Below are 21,134 nucleotides of genomic sequence, written 5' to 3'. Positions count from 1 at the left end.
TCATGATCTATGCGTTTCTAGTACAGAGTACAGTCCAACAGAACAGTGCAAAAACGAGACTATTAGTATGAGGGATGCTCGACCGGATCTATCAACCGCCACCCAAACGCATACAAGAAAGTCTAAAAGTCAACAGCATCTGTTCAACCAACACCCCAGAATTCTATGTCCAGACCAGGAAGACAAAGACGAAAGAAAAAGACAATCAAGGTATATACACGAGATCACCGCCTCGGTTCTTGGAGATCGAAGTCCAAGCCACGGCAACTGATCGAGTGGGAACATGGCTCCCTGAACCAAGGAACATGCACACGGAGGGAATGGGATGTCATCCTTAAGATTAGGGGGAAACAAATGGGCCCAGTTTGTGATATAGCAGCAAATACTCCCCCGCGCACAGGACACAGGCAGGGCCCGTGGCAAGGGTTGCTAGTATGGTCATTCCTGGGAAGTAGGGGGAAGAGGGAATGAGACAATGAGGATGTTCATCCCGGTGCTGTACAAAAAAAATAATAATCAAAACGCTCAAAACTCCAATCCCAGATGCGCAACGCCGAAGCAGAATCGGCAAGGTTAAAAGATGATTAAAACTGGGTGTTTCTTTTTCTCATGGCTTCTTCTTGACGTGGCGGCTTCCTGACTCGGAGGGAAGCTCGTCACCGTCAATGATGCGCCACAGACGACGCGGGGAAAAATTATTGCCGAATAAGTAAATACCGACAAACCAGGCTGCGAGGAGGTTTGCAAGATGGTGAAGGAGGTATGCATAGGTGACTCCGTAGACCGCCGAATACATGGCAATCGCAAAGAAGATGATCGAGGTGACGTGTTTGAACCTGGAGAATGTTAGTTTACAACAGAACAAGAAGACAGGGTAAGAATGAACATACCGAGTAGTGATCCGTGGTATCATAGCGCCACTGGTCATGGTCTCAACCAGGAGGAGGAATGGCATGATAGACAGAACGTTGTGGTGGGAGGAGAAGGGCATGAACCAGTGCACCACAAGATTGTGGGCCCAGACCAGGAGTACCAAGACATTGATAGGCAGAATCCACAACATGAGAATGAGAATGGAGTGGGCGTAATTGCCGAAGTTGAGGTGAGAAGCGGATCTCTGTTGCAAAAGTTAGGATGTCTTACGTTGGCAATGGTATTAGGGGGGAAAAGCATACTGTTTCCTTGACATGCCACTGGGCACGCACACACGTCGCAAGCTGTACAATACAGGCCACCATGTAGGCAAACTGATAGGGAATGACCGTGGAGACAAGAATCAACAACACTATAGTATGGATTACACGTCGTCGAGGTGTAGGGGTGCTGAAAATAGGGAGGGTGCTATGGATCATTAGCAAAAGTTACCAGTAAATATAGCGCGGAAAGGACTCACCCTCGGTCTTCGCGTCGGATATAGCCCGACTTGCTGTTCACAGCCCCATACGCCAAAGAGAAGACGTTGACCAGGAAGAGAGCCACATAATTGACCAATAGACAGGCGCCAACACTGATGACCCCAAATATCGGTACAAGGAACCAGAAGAAGGCATCTTGCGACCCCAGAAGTAGATCATTTTTGGTGAAATCGGCCGGAGTTTCCGTAGAGTTGGTCCGCCAATGGAATGGGTCATCGGACTGGGGAAGTGCCTTCGATGTAGCGAGGGAAGATGCCAAAAGCGACATCGCTACTAATAAGAGGGGAAGAGACGACCGCAAAGCTCGATCGAGCCCATCGTTGAAGGGAATGAAATATCCTGTCTCATCATAGACCTGGAATTGCTTGCGGAGCACAAGGGCTACGACCAGCAATGGGAATGCTGCGAAGATGGTGCGGTATCGCATCACGAGCTCGCCTAGACTGCTCTTGATGTCAACCTGGAGCGAGAAGTCGACAGTGGATCCAGAGCTTGGATCAGTCCACAGTTGGAATGACACGCCGGCCTGGGCTGCCTGATCGCGGAGCGGAGGTGGCATAAATGGAGCAGCACCGTGGAGATTAACATTCACTTGGTCGACATTCACGAAGAATTTAGATTCGTGCGGATCCGCAATGGACTGCCTCAGGAGTGGGGCAAAAAGCTCGTCTTGTTGAGGATGCCGTGTGATCTTGAGACGGTAGTCCAGCAGACTGGAGTACAAAGCTGGGATCTTGATCTCTGTGACCATAGGCCGATTAGCGGGGAGGCGCATCTTGATTCCTGCACCCAATAGGCTACCCAATCCCACCTTGGCGCGAATCATGGAGTCTGAGCTATCCGAAAACTCTGCGACCAGGAACCCTTGGGTAGGCACGGTGGCCTTGTCCACAACAGCCACAAACTGATGTTCTGCGAGAGCCTCCAGATCATACTGGAGATAGGAGAATGGCGGAACACGGTCATAAGCGTGCTTTGACGAAGGAGTAGAAGCAGGCAAATGAATAACATCAGCTTGTGCACTCTTGCAAGCCAACCTGGTAGATCCCGCAGTCCCACCGGAGTATTCCATGTTCATAGAAAAGACGTTCGAACGACCATTATTTAAAGGAAACACACTGCAAAAGAGGACTTCGATATTGCCCTGAGCACCAATGACCTGGTCAGTGAGAAGGGTAAACTTCTTGCCTGCAACACCCTGCGGAGGAATGGGAAGAAGGCGAACATCGGGGCCATGTCTCTGGCCCACTTCATGTAAGATAAGCCGTTGACCTAGGGCAAGAATGGTGTTTGCATTGTCTTCAAGAGTCAAAAGGGTATTAGGTTCTTTTTGGGCGAGCGTTCTCTCAGAAACGTCTTCCAAGCCTGTCAAGTACCACCGTTTAAGCTCTCGCATGCGCTCTGCTCGGGGTTTTGTTTGAGTCGGACGTCGGGCATCAATGATCTCAAAGAGCGACTTGATAATCGCTTTGCGGAATTGGTCACACCAAGTGATAGACAGATGGTCATTGCCAATCCACACATCAGGAATCGAGGATGTGAACACGGTGAAGCCGTGCGTTTCTGGAACAAGAGACGAAATACTGGTGTAATCAGACGGGACAACGGTATCGCGCGAGCCACCCGCGATGGAAACCAGAGTGACATGCCATAGCGGATTATTGTTGGCCCATGTTTGCGAGTAAGCCTCGCGCCAGTAGTCGTTGATCTGCTTGTAGGTATGAACGATATCAGAGTCGAACGAGACTGGGGGTCTTGCATGCGGTGCAGACATAGTGATGATCGTATTGATTGAGTTGGCCTGGTAGTTGGCCATCGTCAAAACAGTACGTGCTACAATGCCACCCATGGAATGTCCGATCAAGATCACCGCACTGGGGTCCGGTAATCCGGGGTCCCGCCGAGTCCGTTGCGGGTCATGATATAGCGAGAGAATATATGCAATCGCCTCATTCACGTATTCCGCCTGGTCCAATAAGGTCTGTCCGTGAAATGCGGCCATATCCTCATTGAAATCCACCATGAAAAAATCCAGGCTCCGTGTACCGGCCGCATGTCGCTCCTCATCGTGCCGTACCACGTCGTAGTAATGTCGCGACGCCTCTGCGGCCAATGATCGGACCTGTCGGTAACTGCCCGCGTTTCCGGGAAGAAAGAGAACCGGGACTCCGTTTAACTAGAAAGCAACAAATATTAGCTTGGGCCCCTCTACCCTGTTGATAGCCAAAAATCATTCTTACCCCGATGTTATCCTGGGTATATGGATCTACACCCTCCTCCCGATAGAGGAACAGATTATACTTGCTCGCAAATCGTGTATGTTCCGTATCGAATTCCACCATGCGAATAAATGTCGGACTCATCATCGGTACTCCACAGCCATCCCCTCCAGTATGCCGACCGACAAACGAGCGAAGGATTGACAGCAAGAACGCGACAGCGACAAAGGCGGTGCAGACCGTAAGGATAGAGGACGACCAAGGACTGCGCTGTCGGGATTGGCGCGCGCGACGGCCCTCGGGGGAGGGGGCTTCCATCGGAAGCCGCGGAGAGCCCAATGGCATAGGTTTTGTGTCGTTGGAAGGTTGAGACGAAGGCGTGCGCCACAGGCTCGAATTCCGCGAGCGCGGAGTCGAGCTACCGTTATCTCGGCGAAGATCAAAGCTGGTGCCGTGACGAGCTATCTGCGACCGTGATTTATCGTTGGGAGCATCGATGGCATTGGAGCCATGATCGTCTGACCGAGCCGAGGAATCTTCAGTGTCGTCCGCGACAGGGGAGCCAGACGAACGTCTGTGCATTGGAGGAGGCGGAGTCGGAACTCATCCAGCACAGGGGGATTCGATCTTGGCACTCTGGAGCGCGACCACTGGTCGAACAGATTCAAGGAGGGGGAGGAGGGAAGGGGCGCTGGAATGCGGACGAGAGTAGGAGAGGTTCGAGTGTTTCCCGAGAACGGGTTTCGGGGGTTAGAGCGAAGAAGTTGGGGTTCCCGGCTTAGACTTGGCGTTTTAGCCCTGACATACAAGATAAAAAAAAAAGTACAGAATCTCTGAAAAGTCTGTAACAGATCCCCTTGTCGCCCTTTATTGCCCTTTTCTCTTTCTTCTTCTTCCCTTTCTCAACAGGATCGTCGGGGGATGTGGAGAAGAAAAAAAGGGTACCAGTGGGACAGGCACAAGGAACCGGTTGACAGCGGAAAGAATCCTGTATCTATGTCTTTCTCAGTGAAGGAATAGATTTTCCAAGGTAGATAGGGTAGTTTTAGTGAATGCTTTTTTTCTACTATTTTTCCCCACTGAACCCTAAGGTACTACATACTACGTCCTCCATGCACTAAACTGTCTTTTAGTGACGGAAACGGTATCGCCAGTCTTGGCAGTGGGTAAAATCTGGAGGTAAGACCCTCTCTACCGAGACATTTGGATTAGAATTGATATAGAAGATACTATATCTTGACTATACGCAAATATCGTGGGTGCTGATGCCCAGAAATCCAAAATGCCGGTTTAGTGCCATTCAACAGGTCAAAATTTCTGTACTCAGTAGGCAGCCATATAAAATGGGCTAGGGCTTGACCACGAACCTGCAGGACGCGTAGGTCACACCATAACTAGAATATCATTGATAATGTCATTCAGCCACGTCCAAATTCCAGAGCAAAAAGCTACTGGGCAAATTTTTTATAGCCAATAGCTGGGGCGGATGGCGTGACGTGTAGATTGGCGCTAGTTCAAAATCGCTTTTCTCAAAAGCCGAGGTGCTGACCAGCTCAAGGCATATCTGCGCTTCCTACTGGTCAGTTTGAATCCTGACAGTGCGGGGTTTGAGAGGCCAATGGCCTTATAAGGATGCTGCCCCCTCTTCGCAGGGTGAAAGCATGGCTGAGATAATGAGACTGTGACCTAGGGTAATCATGTGGGTCCCCGGCACCTGGAAATGATCCCAATGTTGAGAAATGACAGTCTGTAAGCGTGAGTACTTTTCCTTCTTTCCCTGGAGCGCAGCGCGAAATGAAGAAATCCTTCAAACTTTGGACCGACAAGCCTGTCGGGATGACCCGTTATAATTAAGCAGATTCAGATCGTGAGATCCGTGCTCTGAAGTAAATCGTACTCCTAGACTAAGTCTCCAGCTAACAAGATCTTTATATCTAGGTTGAACGCCTCGAAGGGCCAGATGAAAGCGAATATGGTTATTGCAAAGTAGCTATTCATAAAATTTGGGGAATCATCGAATCATGTAACTTCAATTCCATCAGTCATTACCGGTCAAACGTGCAAAATTATCCTCTTCTTCTACTCCTTGCGCAATGTCGCTGCCTTCTCCGGGTCACTTTCATCGATCCTGTCTATACCCCGGTGGGCCGCAACAACCGCCAAATCGGCATCGTGTTCGGCATCAAAGTTCCGGCCCAGGCGCTCTGGACCGACCAGGGTGATAAGGATAGTATAGGCAAAGACACATCCCATAAAGATACAGATCACCTTGCCATATTCGTAGCGCTTGGTGCCTGTAGAAGATGGTGGGAGTGGGAACCGTTCACCAATGGTTGATTCAATAGTCGAACTCGCGGATGAAACCAAATTGCCAAGCTGATAGGCTGTGCCAACGGCAAAGGTCCGGATGGGTCCCGGTGATAATTCCATCAGATGCACAGGAATGACTCCCCACGCTCCCTGCACCATGAACTGTTCGAAGAATGCAGCGGCTATGACGGAGTGAGTAGTGGTGAAGGTGTATGGGTAGAGCAGCGCGCCGCCTACGATGCTGATGACGATAATGGAGAATCGACGGCCGAAGATCTGACTGGCCCATCCACAGATTGTGCCTCCTGACAATGCGCCCAAGTTCGCAACAACCTGGGTGACGGTGACTGCATTCTCAGAGAAGTTGAATTGACTCTTCAGCATCGTTGGATAGAGATCCTGGGAGCCATGTGACTAGAGCCTTTGTGAGCAAATACATCAATTCGTCTTTCGTCAAAGTCAAATCACATACCATAAAGTTGAACCCGGCCATCAGGAGAACCAGGTAAATCAATAACAGCCAGTGGCGCTTGAGGGCCACTTTGCCTTCGGCGAGGAACGACTGCGCTACACCACCACTGACTGCCTCCCGTGTCTCCTGTCGACGACGGAAAGTTTCTGTCTCAGGCAGGCACAAACGGAAGGCAATAATGAGGACGGGTGGGCATGCACCAAACCAATACAGCGGCCGCCACCCATGTGAGGTAGTACCAACTAAGCCACGGGCAAAGGCGGTTGCCAAAAGATAGCCAAAAGCATAGCCCTGCTGAAGCAAGCCAGAAACAATACCACGCGCCTCTGCTGGGCAATCCTCTAGCGCAGTCGCAGCGGCGTTACCGTAAAGACCACCCATGGCAATTCCAAACAAAGAGCGACACGCCAGAAACTGCTTGTACGTCTGACAGAACCCGGTGCCCAGCTCAAGGACAACAAAGAGAAGCTGATTGACCACAAACGGCCACTTACGGCCCCATCGATCGGCGGCAATGCCAAATGTAATTGCGCCCACCGATCGAAGCATCAACACCAATGTGATTCCCCATGTGATATCGGTGACCGATTTGTCAAACTGTTCAGCAAGCTCGGTAGTGGTCAAAGAAACGGTGAAAAAGTCGAAAGCATCCCAGCTCCATCCCAGAAATGCGACCTAAATTGCTTTCATTAGCATACACCTAGAGCTACTTGGATCCCTTGCAACGGCCATACCCAGAAAAATAGCCACTGCTGGCAGTTGAGAAGCATGAGAGCTTGGAAGGGGTTTGGAGCCTTATTCATCGGAGGAACTAAGGTCGGGATACGCGTAGCAAAATACCGGCCAATGCTCATATCCTCCTCGACATCTGGCGAAGGCTCCGCTCTCGGAGAGTGGGCTTCGTCCTGGATTACTGCCATGGCTGCTAGACCCTCGGAGGTAGGTTGATTCCGAGGGAATGGGAGTGGGTGCCGTTGCAGCGAACGAAAGGGGCGAGTGAGCTGAGGGCGCGTCGGAGCAGGGGTGAATCCGAAGGAGGGAAAAAAAAAAAAAAAGAAAAAGAAAGAAAAATACTGGGAATGAGGGGGGTGTTAAATACAACTCTGCGTCAGTTTTTTCGGGCCTGCTGGATGCCATGTACCCGTGGACTTTAATCCCCGCGCCCTAAGGGGCAGGGATGTCCAATCTACTTGCTTGAAGTGTATGGGTCACCATCCAGGACTTAGGTAGGAGCACGAATGATGAGCGTCAACCACGGTTGACTGCCGATCCTTATACATTCTGGGGAATTAGTGGGGGCCTGGAGTAAGCCCCCAGACTGGGGAAATGGGCTCTGTGCACCAAGTCGGCAACTTTTTAGTTCTCGGGAACAATGGCACGGGCAGAGGTTTCCTTGGACAATGCTCCGGTATAGGATGCTATCCGCCGAGCCCCGCATAAGTCAACTTCATCTCGGATGTTGAGATTGGTCAGATTGGTCAGATTCTCAGATTGTCAATTTGGAATCCTCTGCACACATAGTTCTTTCTTTCGGTTCTCTGAATATACAATACAACCTTGGAGCCTCGAAGTCTACGATACTACAGCCAAGACCTTTCCCCGCAAGGTTCTTTCTCTCCAGTCTTTGAGTTTGGATGACACATTCTCACGGACAACCTCCGTTCATGCCCTTGCAGCGCCTTCTAGAATACGAGGACTACATGCCTGTATGACCCCCGCAGATACCCGGGATAGAATTTGTCCGGTTGATCTGCCCAGACCGGGAGTGTGGAGCTTTCTGGAGAAAACAAATCCCTTGGACCCCGCGACCCACTAGCCCCCCAAGACCGGCTTTCCAATGCCACCAACAGTGCCTTCAACCTCGGCATATTGGGAGTTGCTGGTTTAGCCTATTTGCCGTGCTCACTGGGAAACTCACGACCCCATAGAGTCACACACTGATCAATCCATTCTTCAGAAAAGGTTGAGTGCAATTTATCTCCACCGCGAGGCTCTTTCAGAGCAATACGGCAATTAGATTCCCCTCCGAGACTCGGCGCGCCGGCGGTAAGACTTGGCATATGGCTTAAGAGAAGTCGGAATTCAAATAAGCCTTCGGAGGTTGGCCGACGCGGTCCGCAACGTTGGTGTTCGGGGATCAGCTGGACAACAATAGCGAGGGGAAGATACGACTAGTGGTGTAATCCTACAGTCATTCGTGAACTGGACCCGGCCGAGAGTCTGAACGAGGAAACATAAGTCATATGTTGGCGGTGGTTGTGCTGATGATAGTATTTATTATTAGCAAAATGTCCAAGTGTTTAATTACCCTGAGTCTCTACACCTACGACCAGATCCGAGATCGATGGTTTGATTTCCTTGGCACCAGGTACCAGAAGTACATAATTACCGAGAATATGCCAAGAAATTACCGAGTTGCCGTGAAAGCTTCTCCCCGGGACAAGACAGCCAATAAACTCTATGGCGTTTCCCCATTGTGATTCGTTCTTGAGTGAACGGTGAGCTAAACGAGGTATCGTCGGGATGCCAAGAGCTCATAGACAAGATGATATAGTGAAACCTGGATCTATTTCTTTTTTTAAATAGCAGATCCACAGAGCTCTAGCAAATGGACCGAGTTACCAATATGACAGTAATTCAGTCACACCCTCCTTCATCCATCCTTCCGAAATGGTGACCTTATCATCAGTATCAAATCCATGCTCCCCATCCTTTAAATCAAGCCTGACATGGACATCAGGCTTATGCTTCTGAACTTCAGAAACAAATTTCTCACTTCCTGAGCATGGTACTGCAGAATCCTGACGTCCATGAAACAACCAAACAAAGGGAGGAACTCTTTCCGCACGAGGCAAGTTTTCGAAAGGGAAAAGCTCCGTATCGCGCCCGAAAAAGTCGAGATATTTTCCATGTTGGACGATAGCGATTGCCAGTGGCGGTCTCAATAGTTCCACCTTTTTCTCGATATCCCCATCCGTAGTGAATACTGCATTCGCAGGTAAACTTTTCAAGTGGCTCTCCACGATTTCATAAGGGAGCTGTAGGTATCAGAGTCAGCTAAAAGAAACCAAGGCCACCATACAGCAGGCATGCTTACAGTCGGCAAGCCAAATATTGGCTTTTCATATTTCTCTGCCCAGAATCTATCCCGAAGATTGATCATGGGATAGGCCATGATAGCCGCCCTGATATTGATCTCCGGGTGCAAGAACATGCTCTGGGAGACCATCCATCCTCCTGCGCTGCTCCCCGTAGCTAGTATCCGATCAAAATCCGGTTCGATGTGGACTTGAGGATAAAAGCTAGCGAGCTTGGACTTCATGTTTTTGGGCAGCCAGTCCCAAAAACTGGCCAGGTCTGCGAGGACATCGTGACCATTTGCCTCGGGGAGGAGGCGGTAATCCGGGGTTACAATAATCGCACGCCTGGACAAAGCTAACTCAATGAGCCTGTGAAATAGAATTAACATGCCTGCAATTGGGGTTAAAGCCTTTCCCAGAGATCAAACTGACCAGTCCGAGAACCAAGGAGAAAAGATACGGTTTCCCCCGACAAGAAAGCCTCCATGGAATTCGGTGATCAAGGGAGTCTTCTCTGACAACTCGCCGTTCTCAACTAGACGCTTTGGAACAAGAATTGACAAGTCAATCGGATGCCCAGAGACGACTTTGTATGTCACATGGTGGACGTGAAAGTCATCAAACTTCGAGGGGTCGTGGATCTCGGGTGGTCCAACCATGATGTTGGTTCAAGGGCGTAGTAGTTAAAGCTTACAGCTTACAGCACCAGAGAGGGAAATAAGCATGTTAAATACTTTGAGAATAGGCTTAATCTATTTTTGAACTGTGACTCCGTAGTTTCATGCATGTTCAATGCAAACATATCCCCCGACACTTTGCATCGGTCTCCGGTGTTATAAGTCCGTGGCCATGGTGGTTTGCTTGGTTTGCATGTGTTGCATCGTCGTGACTATGATAAGGGGCCAATCAGTTGGCATGCAGCTCCCCATCTGGTGATCTTCGCCCTGCTTTGGGCCATTTGCTTGGTTTGTTCTATGTGTTATGATTTCATCGTTTTGGAGCGGGGCTGTTCTTTGTTTGAACGAAACGCCACGGAAAGTTTGGCCTTATGATAGCCTGGACTTTCGTTCAAATCACGACGCCACTGAAAAGGCATGCCGATCATGGCTCGGCTCGCCGTGTTTCAGAACAGAGCGAGTGAAAATTGCGTGTGCGGGAGTTAAGATAATTGTGCATGCCAGAATCAAGATAATCCATCCATGAAACAACTTCTACAAAGACTCTTAAATGATCATATGTATTCACCTTGATTCCCAATCTTCCAGGCGCCCAAGTTTATCATGTAATCCGCAAGCCACACCTGTGAACCCTATAGCAAAGATAGCCAATATCCTCTCCAGGGGTATCACCTCGAGGTGAGCGTATCTCCATTACCGGGTTGCTGAAAAAAACTGTACTGTGGCTCGATGCTAACTTCTAAATTGATAGCAGCAGGATGGTTGCCCCAGGCCTCCCCAGACTGTCGGCGAGAATGCGTTATACTATGGGGCCGCAGCACCATCCTCAACGCAGCAGGAACATCCCGGCCCTGAAAGTGAATGCGAGCGGGGTCTGGGATCCACCCTTGTCGGCGGGGCTGGTGGAGCCTACATTGGCTACCAGATGAGTGGTGGCATGGCAACTGCTGGAGCTGCACTTATTGGAGCTCTGGGTGCAAATGCAGTCACCCAAGCCTGTAAGTCCATGAGACTCGTAGAGACTCGAAATGAGGTTCTTAACCAAAATATCCATAGAGAAAACCATCAACAGCAACAGCATTACCAGCAATACCCGCAACCTCAACAATGTCAGCCTCAACGCTATCAGTAAGTCCCGTACCAACCTGAGGGCTATCAGCAGCTTCTGCCCGGTACCACAATGACCACGACAACTACAACCACAGACCACAGCGCCGGCTATTGATGCTTGGGTCACCGTAGCTCAATGCTTGGGCGCCGTGCTGAGCTGCGCAGTCAATTGCTTCGTCGTTGTTGAGCAGTGTCACTCCTAAGGGCGTCCAAATTGGACCCCGACAAATAACCTCCTAATATACTCAATGCTTAATTGGTGTTGCGGTATTGATGCTTTTATAGACGCAGTTATATATGACTAAGAACAGAATCTGCTTGTTATTCGTTATATTTTCAAGCGGAAATCTCAGGATTTGAGATCTACACTTCATGTTTAAATTCGGGCTATTTGCTTCTTTCGCCTGAGAACAACTGTTGAGGCATTGCATTGCATCCACCATGTCTCAATTTGAGATATGTATTTGATGGAGACTATAGATATATACATTAGGTCTCGAGTATGATACATTTTAATATCACCTTATATTTTATTGGGTAGGTGGTGTTTGAGTTTTTGTTGAGCTCTCGGGTGTGCTCTTGGCCTCGGATGATTCTCCGAAAATTTCATTGACATCTGCATCCTGGTCCACATCAAAGGCCAATGTTGGCATTTTCTTGGGGTCATCCCAGTGGAAAATCCACTTCATCGGCTTGGCTGACTTTTCGTTCCAGAATTTCCGCGGCACAAGAGCAGAGATACGCCGCCACTGGCGGGCCATGAACCTGGGGGTGATCTGATGCGGCCGACCAAGAAGATATGGCCGGAAAGTGGGACCCTTCTGAGGACCATCCGCCAGTAGATCCAATAAGAGGTTATCCTGGGGGGGTTGAGCTTCTTCTACTTGCTTGCGTTTCCGAGGCTTCCATAGCACCGTCCCGGCTATCAAACCGTCCAGAACTTTGAGTTCTTTATCCGGTAGCGGTGGTAGAAGACAAAACAACGTGTCAAAGTACCACTTATGCCGGATATTGGCTTTGCGAGATTCTCCCAAAGGTCGACCCCAGCTGTTCTTCTCAGGTACGGGTGGTTCGACACCTTTGAGCTGAGGTCGAATACGAGATGATGTGACCACCCCGTTGTTCATCTGAGACTTGATAAGAGACAAAATGATTTGCGGGGGCTCCCACCCATCCGTAAAGTTTGGAGCTTTAGTGACCAATTCCCTGAGTGCGTTTGTATCTGTCGGCACATCAGGGTTCATCAATTCAGCTAGTAACTCGTGTCTTCGTTTTCCAATGCGACCATAGGACATCATCATGACTCGGTCCAATGGGCGGGGGTAGCCTTGATTTGCTCTTTGGAGTCGAGATAATTCCTTCTTTGCTGTGTGAATCAACTTCGCTTCCGGCTGCTTAGATTGGAAAGCCCGGCGATATCGGTCCAGAATATAGCCATGCATATAGGTTCGAGCAATCGGGTCGGGAAGATAAGTACATTCCCGCAGCGTAGCCCGGAGTAAATGTTGCCATTGCGGCGAATTTTGGTTCAAGTGAGTGGAAGATATTCGAGGAGTCGCCATCATTATCTTATTTTTGGCGTTTAAGTTGAAGTTGTTCTCACCCTAAAACAGTGAAAACGCGAAAAACCTTGGCGGATGGCACGGTCACGGGATTGACGCGCCCTTTTCGCTCTTCCTTCCCCCAACCCCGCGACTTGACCTTGCCTTGCATTTACTTCCGATCTTCGATCCCGTTCTTGACACATTCTTGTGCATTTGGTCGTTGGGGAAGTGCATGGTTCTAACTTTACACTTGGTGTGCTTTCCCTTTTTGGGCTGGTAAGCCACGCGACTCCTTTTCGCGTCCCGTAATTCTCCACTTACCATACCCTGGTCACTTTTTGTTCGCTGACCAAGACCTTGAGACCAGTAGGCCTGGGAATGTCCCTTTCGCAAAGCAGCGTTGGGTCAATGAATGGACCGACTTATAATATTCTGAACAAATCCCAATCTCTCTCTTCCACCCCTCGAGCAACGCCTCCGCCTCCCAGAGGTTCTCAAATGTCCTCTTTCAATATGTCCAACGGTGCTTCACGAGGAAGCTATGGAGGGTATGACGGGAAAAATGATAATGGGTCTATGATGTCGTACCAGGAGGAGTATGCACCACAGATCTATCGCGTTCGTTCACCTACCTCAACCCTCGATCAGGGCTTGCACACTTACGATATCAAACTAGGCCGTTTACTCGAATGTACCTGTGTACGAGGTGGAAGTCAATGGGGTTGCCGTCATGAAACGCCGAGCTGATTCATGGTTGAATGCGACTCAGATACTGAAAGTTGCCGGTGTCGTCAAGGCTCGCCGAACCAAAACCCTGGAGAAGGAAATTGCTGCCGGTGAACATGAGAAAGTGCAGGGTGGTTATGGAAAGTACCAAGGAACCTGGGTTAATTACAAAAGAGGTGTGGAATTGTGCCGGGAGTATCATGTAGAGGAACTACTGCGGCCTCTGCTGGAGTACGATATGAGCCCTGATGGTTCCGGAGGCCCTTCGCAGGGAACGCTCGATACACCGACGAAAGAACAAGCCATGGCAGCACAGCGCAAGCGATTGTACAATGGTGCAGACAACCGCAGCTCATCACAACCCCAGCAGGGTACCTTCTTTCAGAATATATCACGCACTGCCGCCACAGCTGTGAATGCCATCAGCAAAGCCCGATTCGATTCTCCCGGCGCCAACAACCGACGCCCCAGTGTGATTCGCAAGCCATCGCAACAGATGAGCAGTCAGGAGTCTCAGATGGCCTTTAGCAGCCAACAGAGCATGTATGGCATGTCTGATAGCGGTTTCAGTAGCTTGCAGAATCGCTACCTAGCGCAAGATGATACTGATGATCTTGCCGAGCCTCCCCGCAAACGGCTTCGCTCAACCTCACACCACGGGCCGTCATTTGGATTGCCTCGAGAACCATCCAATTTATCTATGCATGAACCTACGCCTACAGAACCCAACGACTCCTTCTATCAAGACATTGATCTCCCACCTCCGCCTGTCGAAGATGGCCAGAAACGTGGTATGGAAGCGCTGGGTCCGGCCACAACGCCAGAGAAATTCCAAAAAATGAAGTTGCTCATGACTCTGTTCCTCGACAAGCGGGCGAAGGATTTCACCAACCATCCAGCTCTCACGCAGTTGTCGGGTGAAGACCTTGAGATTCCGCTTGATGAATACAGAAACACCGCTCTTCACTGGGCTGCCATGCTTGCACGCATACCCCTTGTCCACGCGCTAGTGGCTAGAGGAGTGAACATCGGCCGTGTCAATTATGTGGGTGAAACTGCCCTGCAAAAGTCTGTGGGAACACGAAACAACCTTGATTACCGAAGCTTTCCCCGTCTTCTCCAAGTGCTTGCCCCAACTATTGACATGGTGGATTATACGGGCCGGACAATTCTACATCACATTGCCGTTATGGCTGCAACAGGTGGCGGGGGACATGTCTCCGCGAAGCACTATTTGGAATCGCTCTTAGAATTCATTGTTCGACACGGAGGTATAACCTCAAGTACCAATGGCGAAACTACACAGAACGGATCACAAGGGAGTAATGTTATCTCATTGGGTCGATTCATTTCAGAAATTGTCAACCTACGTGATGATCAGGGCGATACCGCCTTAAACCTTGCTGGGCGTGCACGCTCCGTTCTGGTTCCGCAGCTTTTAGAAGTCGGTGCCGATCCTCATATTCCCAATCATACTGGCCTTAGGCCTGCTGATTACGGAGTGGGTGTTGATATGGTTGATGGTCATGCGCAGTCGCAGCAAGCCGGAGGTCGAGGTGATACCTTTATTGACCAGCTGGCGAAATCCAAAAAGGAAATCGTTGATGGTAAATCCTCCTTCCCCTCCCCCTTCCCGGGCCATCTTTGTTTCTTGCTAATCCTTTCCGTAGCGACAATGAGTCAAATTAGCACAATAGTCGAAGACGCTCTGGGTGGAATCGACCGAGAATTAGCCTCGGGCTTAACGCAAAAACAAGAGAAATTCGATCACTGGCATGGGAAAATCCGTGAGTCAGCCAAAGCTCGCCAGATCGAACAGAAGGAGCTAGATGAATTGAAGCGGAATAGCACTGAGCGGGTCGAACTTGAACGACGCATCAAGAACCTGCATCGGTCCTCCGATGTCTTGCTGGCTACATTAAAGGAAACAGAGAGCAACGACCTCCCTCAAATCACCATTGTCGGCGATGCTGATAAGGATACGGGCGTGGACATTGCAGCATTTGATGCTTTATTCACAGAGACATTTGATCCATCGTCCGGATTTTCCGAGCAGCAACTGGCCTTTCTGGCCACATTGCCTGCACCGGATATTCTGAAGCGCCGATTGGATCTCTACCGGGAGTTTCTTTCTGAGTTAACAGATGAGGTTGAAAATCTCAAAGCCAAGAATGCAATCCTCGGTCAAAATTATCGACGCATGGTGATGGCATGTACGAGCTGGACTGCTGAGCAAGTGGATGACGCAGCCGATGGATTGACCCAATGTGTCAAGGAGCTGAACGATAATCCTGTCCCAGAGGATGAGGCTATTGAGATTCTGATGAGGGATCGCGGCCAGGACTGGTAGGAGATTCCTACGTTGGTTTTTGGAATGTTTTATTGGGATGGCGTTGATTGCGAGGCATTTGATTGCGATACAAATACCCGGGTGGCCTGCATGATTGATCATGTGCTCAATTTATTTTAATGTTTTCAATGAAGATACTCATTAAATAATATCTTTGTTCGCGTGGGGGTTCCCATAAACAGCCTAAATACGAGTCCGGGGGGAGATTAACCGGTGGTACAAAGGGCCCAGATTCAGTCATTGGAAAGTGGACTAGTCTTCCCCGCGTCTGGAGAGCTGCGTATGGATGTCTCGCGGATAAATCTCGGGGACATTCAGTATTTATACCCCCCTGTTCACTCTTCTGGGTTTTTCCTCGCATACAATTCTATATGATCCAACCTAGTCCAAGATGGCTTCGGGGATTTTGAAGGTCAAAGACAATCTGGTCGTCGACGAGAACGGCAGGAGTGTGGTTCTTCGAGGAGCAGCACTTGGAGGATGGATGAAGTAGGTGGAACTTGATTCTCCAAGTCGAGCTGAAGAGAAGACTTGACCATAAAACGACACTGACTGGCACTAGCATGGAGAATTTTATCACTGGGTTTCCCGGCCATGAATCCCAACATCGAGCCGCCATGCTCAAAGTCCTTGGGCCTCGGAAATACGAGTTCTTCTTTGATAAGTGGTTGGAATATTTCTTCACCGATGCAGATGCCAAATTCTTTTCCGAAGTAGGCCTGAACTGTCTTCGTTTGCCATTCAACTACCGCCACTTTGAGGACGATATGAACCCCCGGGTGCTGAAAGAAACAGGCTTCAAGCATCTGGACCGAGTGGTTAATCTGGTCAGTTTAATAAATCATCAATCGATCTCCACCGGAAACTGATAGCAGAATCAACAGTGTGCGGCGTATGGTATATACACAATTCTGGACATGCACGCCGTACCTGGAGGTCAGAACCCAGATTGGCATTCCGATAACCCCACCAGCTATGCTGCTTTCTGGGACTACAAAGATCATCAAGATCGCACTGTGTGGTTGTGGGAGCAGATTGTCTCCCGATATAAGACGAACCCCTGGGTCGCCGGGTACAATCCACTCAATGAGCCTTGTGACCCAGAACATGTCCGACTCCCTGCTTTCTATGCGCGCGTGGAGAAGGCCATTCGCGCCATTGATCCGGATCATATCCTGTGGCTGGATGGGAACACATTTGCCATGGAGTGGAAGGGATTCGATACCGTGCTGCCTAACTGCGTGTATGCCATGCATGACTACGCGGTAAGTTTTCAGCAAATACAAAGTGACTCTTGGCAATTGTTGAACCGCTTTCTAGTCTATGGGATTCCCCACTGGTGATCGGTACCAGGGCACACCAGAGCAAAAGCAGCATCTCGAACGATCATATCTTCGCAAGGCAGAATTCATGACTAAATATGGCACTCCTGTCTGGAATGGAGAGTTTGGTCCCGTTTACTCCAATCCTGCATTGGACGTTGATGCAGCAACAATCAACCAGGAGCGATACAACCTGCTGGGAGAACAGCTTCGCATCTATGACAAATACTCGATCCACTGGTCTATCTGGCTATACAAAGACATTGGCCTACAGGGCATGATCTACACAGACCCACAGGGTAAATGGAACAAGACGATCGGGCCGTTCCTCGAAAAGAAGCGAGCCATCTGGATCGATAAATGGGGTCATCAGCATGTCCCTGAGGCTGAAGCAGCGCTGAAGCCACTTCTTGATTGGATCGATCGAGTCAGTCCAACAGCCAAGGAGACCTATCCAACCTCGTGGAACACGGAACTGCATGTCACGCGCAACGTGCTGTATACCTTTTTGGCTGCTTCGTTTACAGATGAGTTTGCCGCTTTGTTCCAGGGGATGGAGGAAAAGGAGCTCGAGGAATTGGCGAGGAGTTTCCACTTCGACGAGTGTGTGCAACGAGAGGGGTTGAATCATATTTTGAAAGAGCATTCTCGTCAGTAAGAGAATGTTCGAAGATGATAGACATGTAGAGAAGTGAATTAGGTAAGGGGAAAAGAGGGGCACCGAATAGTGCGTGGCAATTTGACCTATACACAATTGGATTTATTATGGAAGCCCTTTAATTCCACACGGAAACACGTTATCCACACGCTATCGATAAGAAAAAATCAAAAAGATCGCGGGGTTTCGCACTTTCATCATTTGACCTGTAGAAGCGGCAGTCTCTTTGATCCATTGGATTAAACAAATTGGCCATCGTCAGAATGGCTGATTGCTCTCTTCCTGCGACGCTGAAAAGCGCATTTACAGCACCCCTTAAAGACCGATACGACCCGGTTCGCTTGGTATCAAACAACATCCTTCCTGTTCTCGGGTTGCCCCTGGCAAAGAAAGTTTTGGGTCACGATGCTTCCGACAGCGAATCCCTAGCCAAGGTTGCTCAAGCAGAGATCTCCTTTACGACCTTTGTCGCCGACCAAGCCCGTGCCGCCCTCCAGAACCCCCACGATGACTCAACTCTTGAGCAAACACAGTCACAGCTCCTGCACATTGGTCTCGCAGCTCTTTTCAGCTTCTTACAGTCTAACGTTACCGGCCCACCCCTGGACTTCAACTCGGCTGAGAAAACCCTACCCGCTACTCTGAGAGGCGATGTACCAACCCTCCGAGCTGTTCGCGCCAAGATCATCCGGGATCTTTCTGTCGATGGAGAAGCGGCTTATAAGTTGACTCCCAATGCGGAGCTGTTCTCGGTTGCCAAGGCACTGCTCGTGGATGCACAAGACGAGGTCCCAGTGGCTGCAAAGACCGCACGGATGCGTGTCAATTTCCTCCACCAGAAGATGCTTTCAGAGGTGACCAGCACCTTGCAAGACGTGATATACAAAGACCTCGAGGAATTGGCCAAGGCGGATCTCAACTCGAACGAGCAGGGCGGATTCCTGCTAGAGCGGGCAATTATCAACACGCATCATGGCTTCGATGCCAAAGCCCGTGCCGATCTTGACCAGGCAGCCCAGGTACGGAACTTCGAGTTTGCCCTGACAGGACAGTTGGGAAAGCGGACAAAGTGGCAGGACCGGGATATCACTCAGCTTGTGGTTCTCGCAAAGAGCGCAGATGAGGATTCTAAGACAACACACACGCCCGCTTCAGGTCCTAAAAACCTTGATTTGAATGATGATACCCTCCTCGAAGCCATCGCTTTTGCCGATAAGAAATCCTCAACTGTATCTGAGCAGCTTTCTCCAGCTCTGCAGTCTATTGATGCTAATGATCAACCCATTCTGAACCCGGTGGACTCGGCTATTTTGCTCGCTTTGGCATCCGCCATCACCAACACCGCTCCAGAGAACGGACTTACCCGTGAGGAGACACAACCATACGCCACTCGTGTTTTGGAAGGCGGCAGTTCCAACTGGCAGATTTATACCCAAGCACTGCTGGTTCGCAGTCGCGTTGAGGGCTTCCGCTCACGTACAGTTGAGCGGTCTGTGTTGCAGATGCAAGCTCTTGTTGATCAGGTCATTGCCGACACGGCAACCGATGACTCGGCAGCCCAACAGCCTTCGTCGGAGCCCACAACCTTCTTGCCACGGCCAGAGAAAGACGAGTCCGCTTCTGCTTCGGATCGCTTGGAATACATCTGGATCATGAACTTTTCCACTCGTTGGGACCTTGAGGCCGAGCTGGCTAAGCGCTGGGTCGACTTAGGTGGTCTCCGGACTGCGTTGGAAATCTATGAGAGACTTCACATGTGGGCCGAGGCAGCACTCTGTTACGCCGCCACCGATCGTGAGGCTAAGGCCAGGAGCATGGTGCGACGCGAACTTTACGAGCCCCAGGGAGATGATGAGGATGACGAAAATGAGCTCTTTGAAGGCCCAGAGCGCGCAATTCTGCCTGCAGATGCACCGCGCCTGTTCTGCATTCTGGGAGACATTGATAAAGACGAGACGATGTACGAGCGTGCTTGGGAGGTCTCGGGTCAGCGATACGCTCGTGCTCAACGATCTCTGGCACGTCATTACTTGGGTCTTACACCACCAGAGTTGGAGAAGGCCGAGGCTGCTTACCGGAAGAGTTTGCACATCAACCGTCTCAACGGCAGCGCGTGGTTTGCACTTGGATGTGTTCAGCTGGAGCTTGAACGCTGGGACGATGCCACCGAATCATTTACCCGTACCGTGCAGCTAGACGATACCGACGGAGAGGCATGGAGTAACCTGGGAGCCTCCATTTTGCGATCATCAGCACCAGAGGAAGGACCCGATGCCGCGGCCAGTGGCAGTGCTGAAGAACAGGCTGCAATCGAAAAAGACCCCTACAAACGCAAACGCGAAGCCTTATCTGCTCTGCTACGTTCCGCTTCTCTGAAGCACACCGATGCCCGGGTTTGGGACAACGTGCTGACCGTAGCTGCATCTATCCCTGCTCCCGCCACACCATTCCGCGAGGTCGTTACAGCCCAAAAACGAATCATTGAGCTGCTCGGCACGAAGAAGGGCGAGAAGTGCATCGACATCCCAATCCTTGCCATGCTTATCGAGTTCCTCACCACAGCCTTTGAATACAAGGACTTCCTTATCGAATCGGACTCCGGTCCAGTTTTCCGTTCCGGCACAATCCCGGGCCAGATCCTCTCTCTCGTCGATGATCACGTCGTCCCGCTTATTACCCACTCTTCTACATTATGGCTGATCGTTGCCCGAGTTGAAATGTTCCGCAGCCGCCCCAGCCGTGCCTTGGAAGCCCACGAGAAAGCATGGCGCGCTACAATTGCTGCTTCTGCCCAAGGTGCTTTCCAGATGGGCGACGAAAAGCCTTGGCTCCAGGTTGTCCGTGCTACGGAGAAACTTGTCCATGAGGGGTATGCCAAGTACGGACCCATGGAACGTGAGGACCAAAAGGTCGAAGGAGATGCAGAACCGGAGATGGTTGCCAGTGACTGGCGTTTCAAGGCCCGAAGTGCTGTGCGCGGTATCTTGGGCAAGGGCAAAGACTTCTGGGAGGATTCGGAGGGCTGGACTCGTTTGAAGGAGCTGCAAAGCGAGGTTACTGGCAACTAAGTACATAGTATATACAAAGAAAGCGCTGACTCGGTGTCTAAAGTCAATCCCAAGGCACTTTTACAATGATCATGAATTATTTCCTGCACTGAGATGCATAGTTGAATATAAACTCGAATTGAAATTCGGTATCCGAGCTAAATAGATACCACATAAATGACATATACAAAAAAGTAGTCACAA

The 21,134-nt window shown here is 50.2% G+C and overlaps 8 protein-coding genes across 8 annotated transcripts; 4 read left to right on the top strand and 4 right to left on the bottom strand.

The window, feature by feature from the left end:
* Positions 1–607: 607 nt before the first annotated feature.
* On the bottom strand, positions 608–4,216 carry N7484_003714 (GPI inositol-deacylase; the record flags this gene model as incomplete). The annotated part of the gene is made up of 5 exons (XM_057114134.1): positions 608–836; positions 891–1,117; positions 1,176–1,341; positions 1,394–3,591; positions 3,656–4,216. 5 exons carry the CDS (start codon positions 4,214–4,216, stop codon positions 608–610), a joined length of 3,381 nt encoding a protein of 1,126 aa, XP_056974274.1.
* Positions 4,217–5,713: 1,497 nt separating this feature from the next.
* Positions 5,714–7,336, bottom strand: N7484_003713 (sugar transporter family protein; the record flags this gene model as incomplete). The annotated part of the gene is made up of 3 exons (XM_057114133.1): positions 5,714–6,358; positions 6,417–7,091; positions 7,151–7,336. 3 exons carry the CDS (start codon positions 7,334–7,336, stop codon positions 5,714–5,716), a joined length of 1,506 nt encoding a protein of 501 aa, XP_056974273.1.
* Positions 7,337–9,034: 1,698 nt separating this feature from the next.
* Positions 9,035–10,155, bottom strand: N7484_003712 (alpha/beta hydrolase family protein; the record flags this gene model as incomplete). Its single annotated transcript, XM_057114132.1, has 3 exons — positions 9,035–9,454; positions 9,514–9,865; positions 9,929–10,155. The coding sequence occupies 3 exons, from the start codon at positions 10,153–10,155 to the stop codon at positions 9,035–9,037; spliced, it is 999 nt and encodes a 332-aa protein (XP_056974272.1).
* A 444-nt stretch (positions 10,156–10,599) lies between these two features.
* On the top strand, positions 10,600–11,398 carry N7484_003711 (putative glutamine-serine rich protein MS8; the record flags this gene model as incomplete). Its single annotated transcript, XM_057114131.1, has 3 exons — positions 10,600–10,644; positions 10,925–11,171; positions 11,307–11,398. 3 exons carry the CDS (start codon positions 10,600–10,602, stop codon positions 11,396–11,398), a joined length of 384 nt encoding a protein of 127 aa, XP_056974271.1.
* A 415-nt stretch (positions 11,399–11,813) lies between these two features.
* Positions 11,814–12,845, bottom strand: N7484_003710 (uncharacterized protein; the record flags this gene model as incomplete). The annotated part of the gene is made up of 1 exon (XM_057114130.1): positions 11,814–12,845. The coding sequence occupies one exon, from the start codon at positions 12,843–12,845 to the stop codon at positions 11,814–11,816; it is 1,032 nt and encodes a 343-aa protein (XP_056974270.1).
* Positions 12,846–13,205: 360 nt separating this feature from the next.
* Positions 13,206–15,903, top strand: N7484_003709 (putative APSES transcription factor (MbpA); the record flags this gene model as incomplete). The annotated part of the gene is made up of 3 exons (XM_057114129.1): positions 13,206–13,445; positions 13,504–15,160; positions 15,224–15,903. 3 exons carry the CDS (start codon positions 13,206–13,208, stop codon positions 15,901–15,903), a joined length of 2,577 nt encoding a protein of 858 aa, XP_056974269.1.
* A 391-nt stretch (positions 15,904–16,294) lies between these two features.
* Positions 16,295–17,883, top strand: N7484_003708 (glycoside hydrolase family 5 protein; the record flags this gene model as incomplete). Its single annotated transcript, XM_057114128.1, has 4 exons — positions 16,295–16,392; positions 16,466–16,730; positions 16,788–17,168; positions 17,224–17,883. The coding sequence occupies 4 exons, from the start codon at positions 16,295–16,297 to the stop codon at positions 17,881–17,883; spliced, it is 1,404 nt and encodes a 467-aa protein (XP_056974268.1).
* A 263-nt stretch (positions 17,884–18,146) lies between these two features.
* On the top strand, positions 18,147–20,951 carry N7484_003707 (tetratricopeptide repeat protein; the record flags this gene model as incomplete). Its single annotated transcript, XM_057114127.1, has 1 exon — positions 18,147–20,951. The coding sequence occupies one exon, from the start codon at positions 18,147–18,149 to the stop codon at positions 20,949–20,951; it is 2,805 nt and encodes a 934-aa protein (XP_056974267.1).
* Between the last annotated feature and the right edge of the window lie 183 nt (positions 20,952–21,134).

Source organism: Penicillium longicatenatum (genome assembly GCF_028827895.1).
Source record: "Penicillium longicatenatum strain IBT 33135 chromosome Unknown contig_2_segment0_segment0, whole genome shotgun sequence".
Taxonomy (NCBI): domain Eukaryota; kingdom Fungi; phylum Ascomycota; class Eurotiomycetes; order Eurotiales; family Aspergillaceae; genus Penicillium; species Penicillium longicatenatum.
Note: the sequence above shows the minus strand (reverse complement) of the source record. Positions and strands in the feature narration are given on the sequence as shown.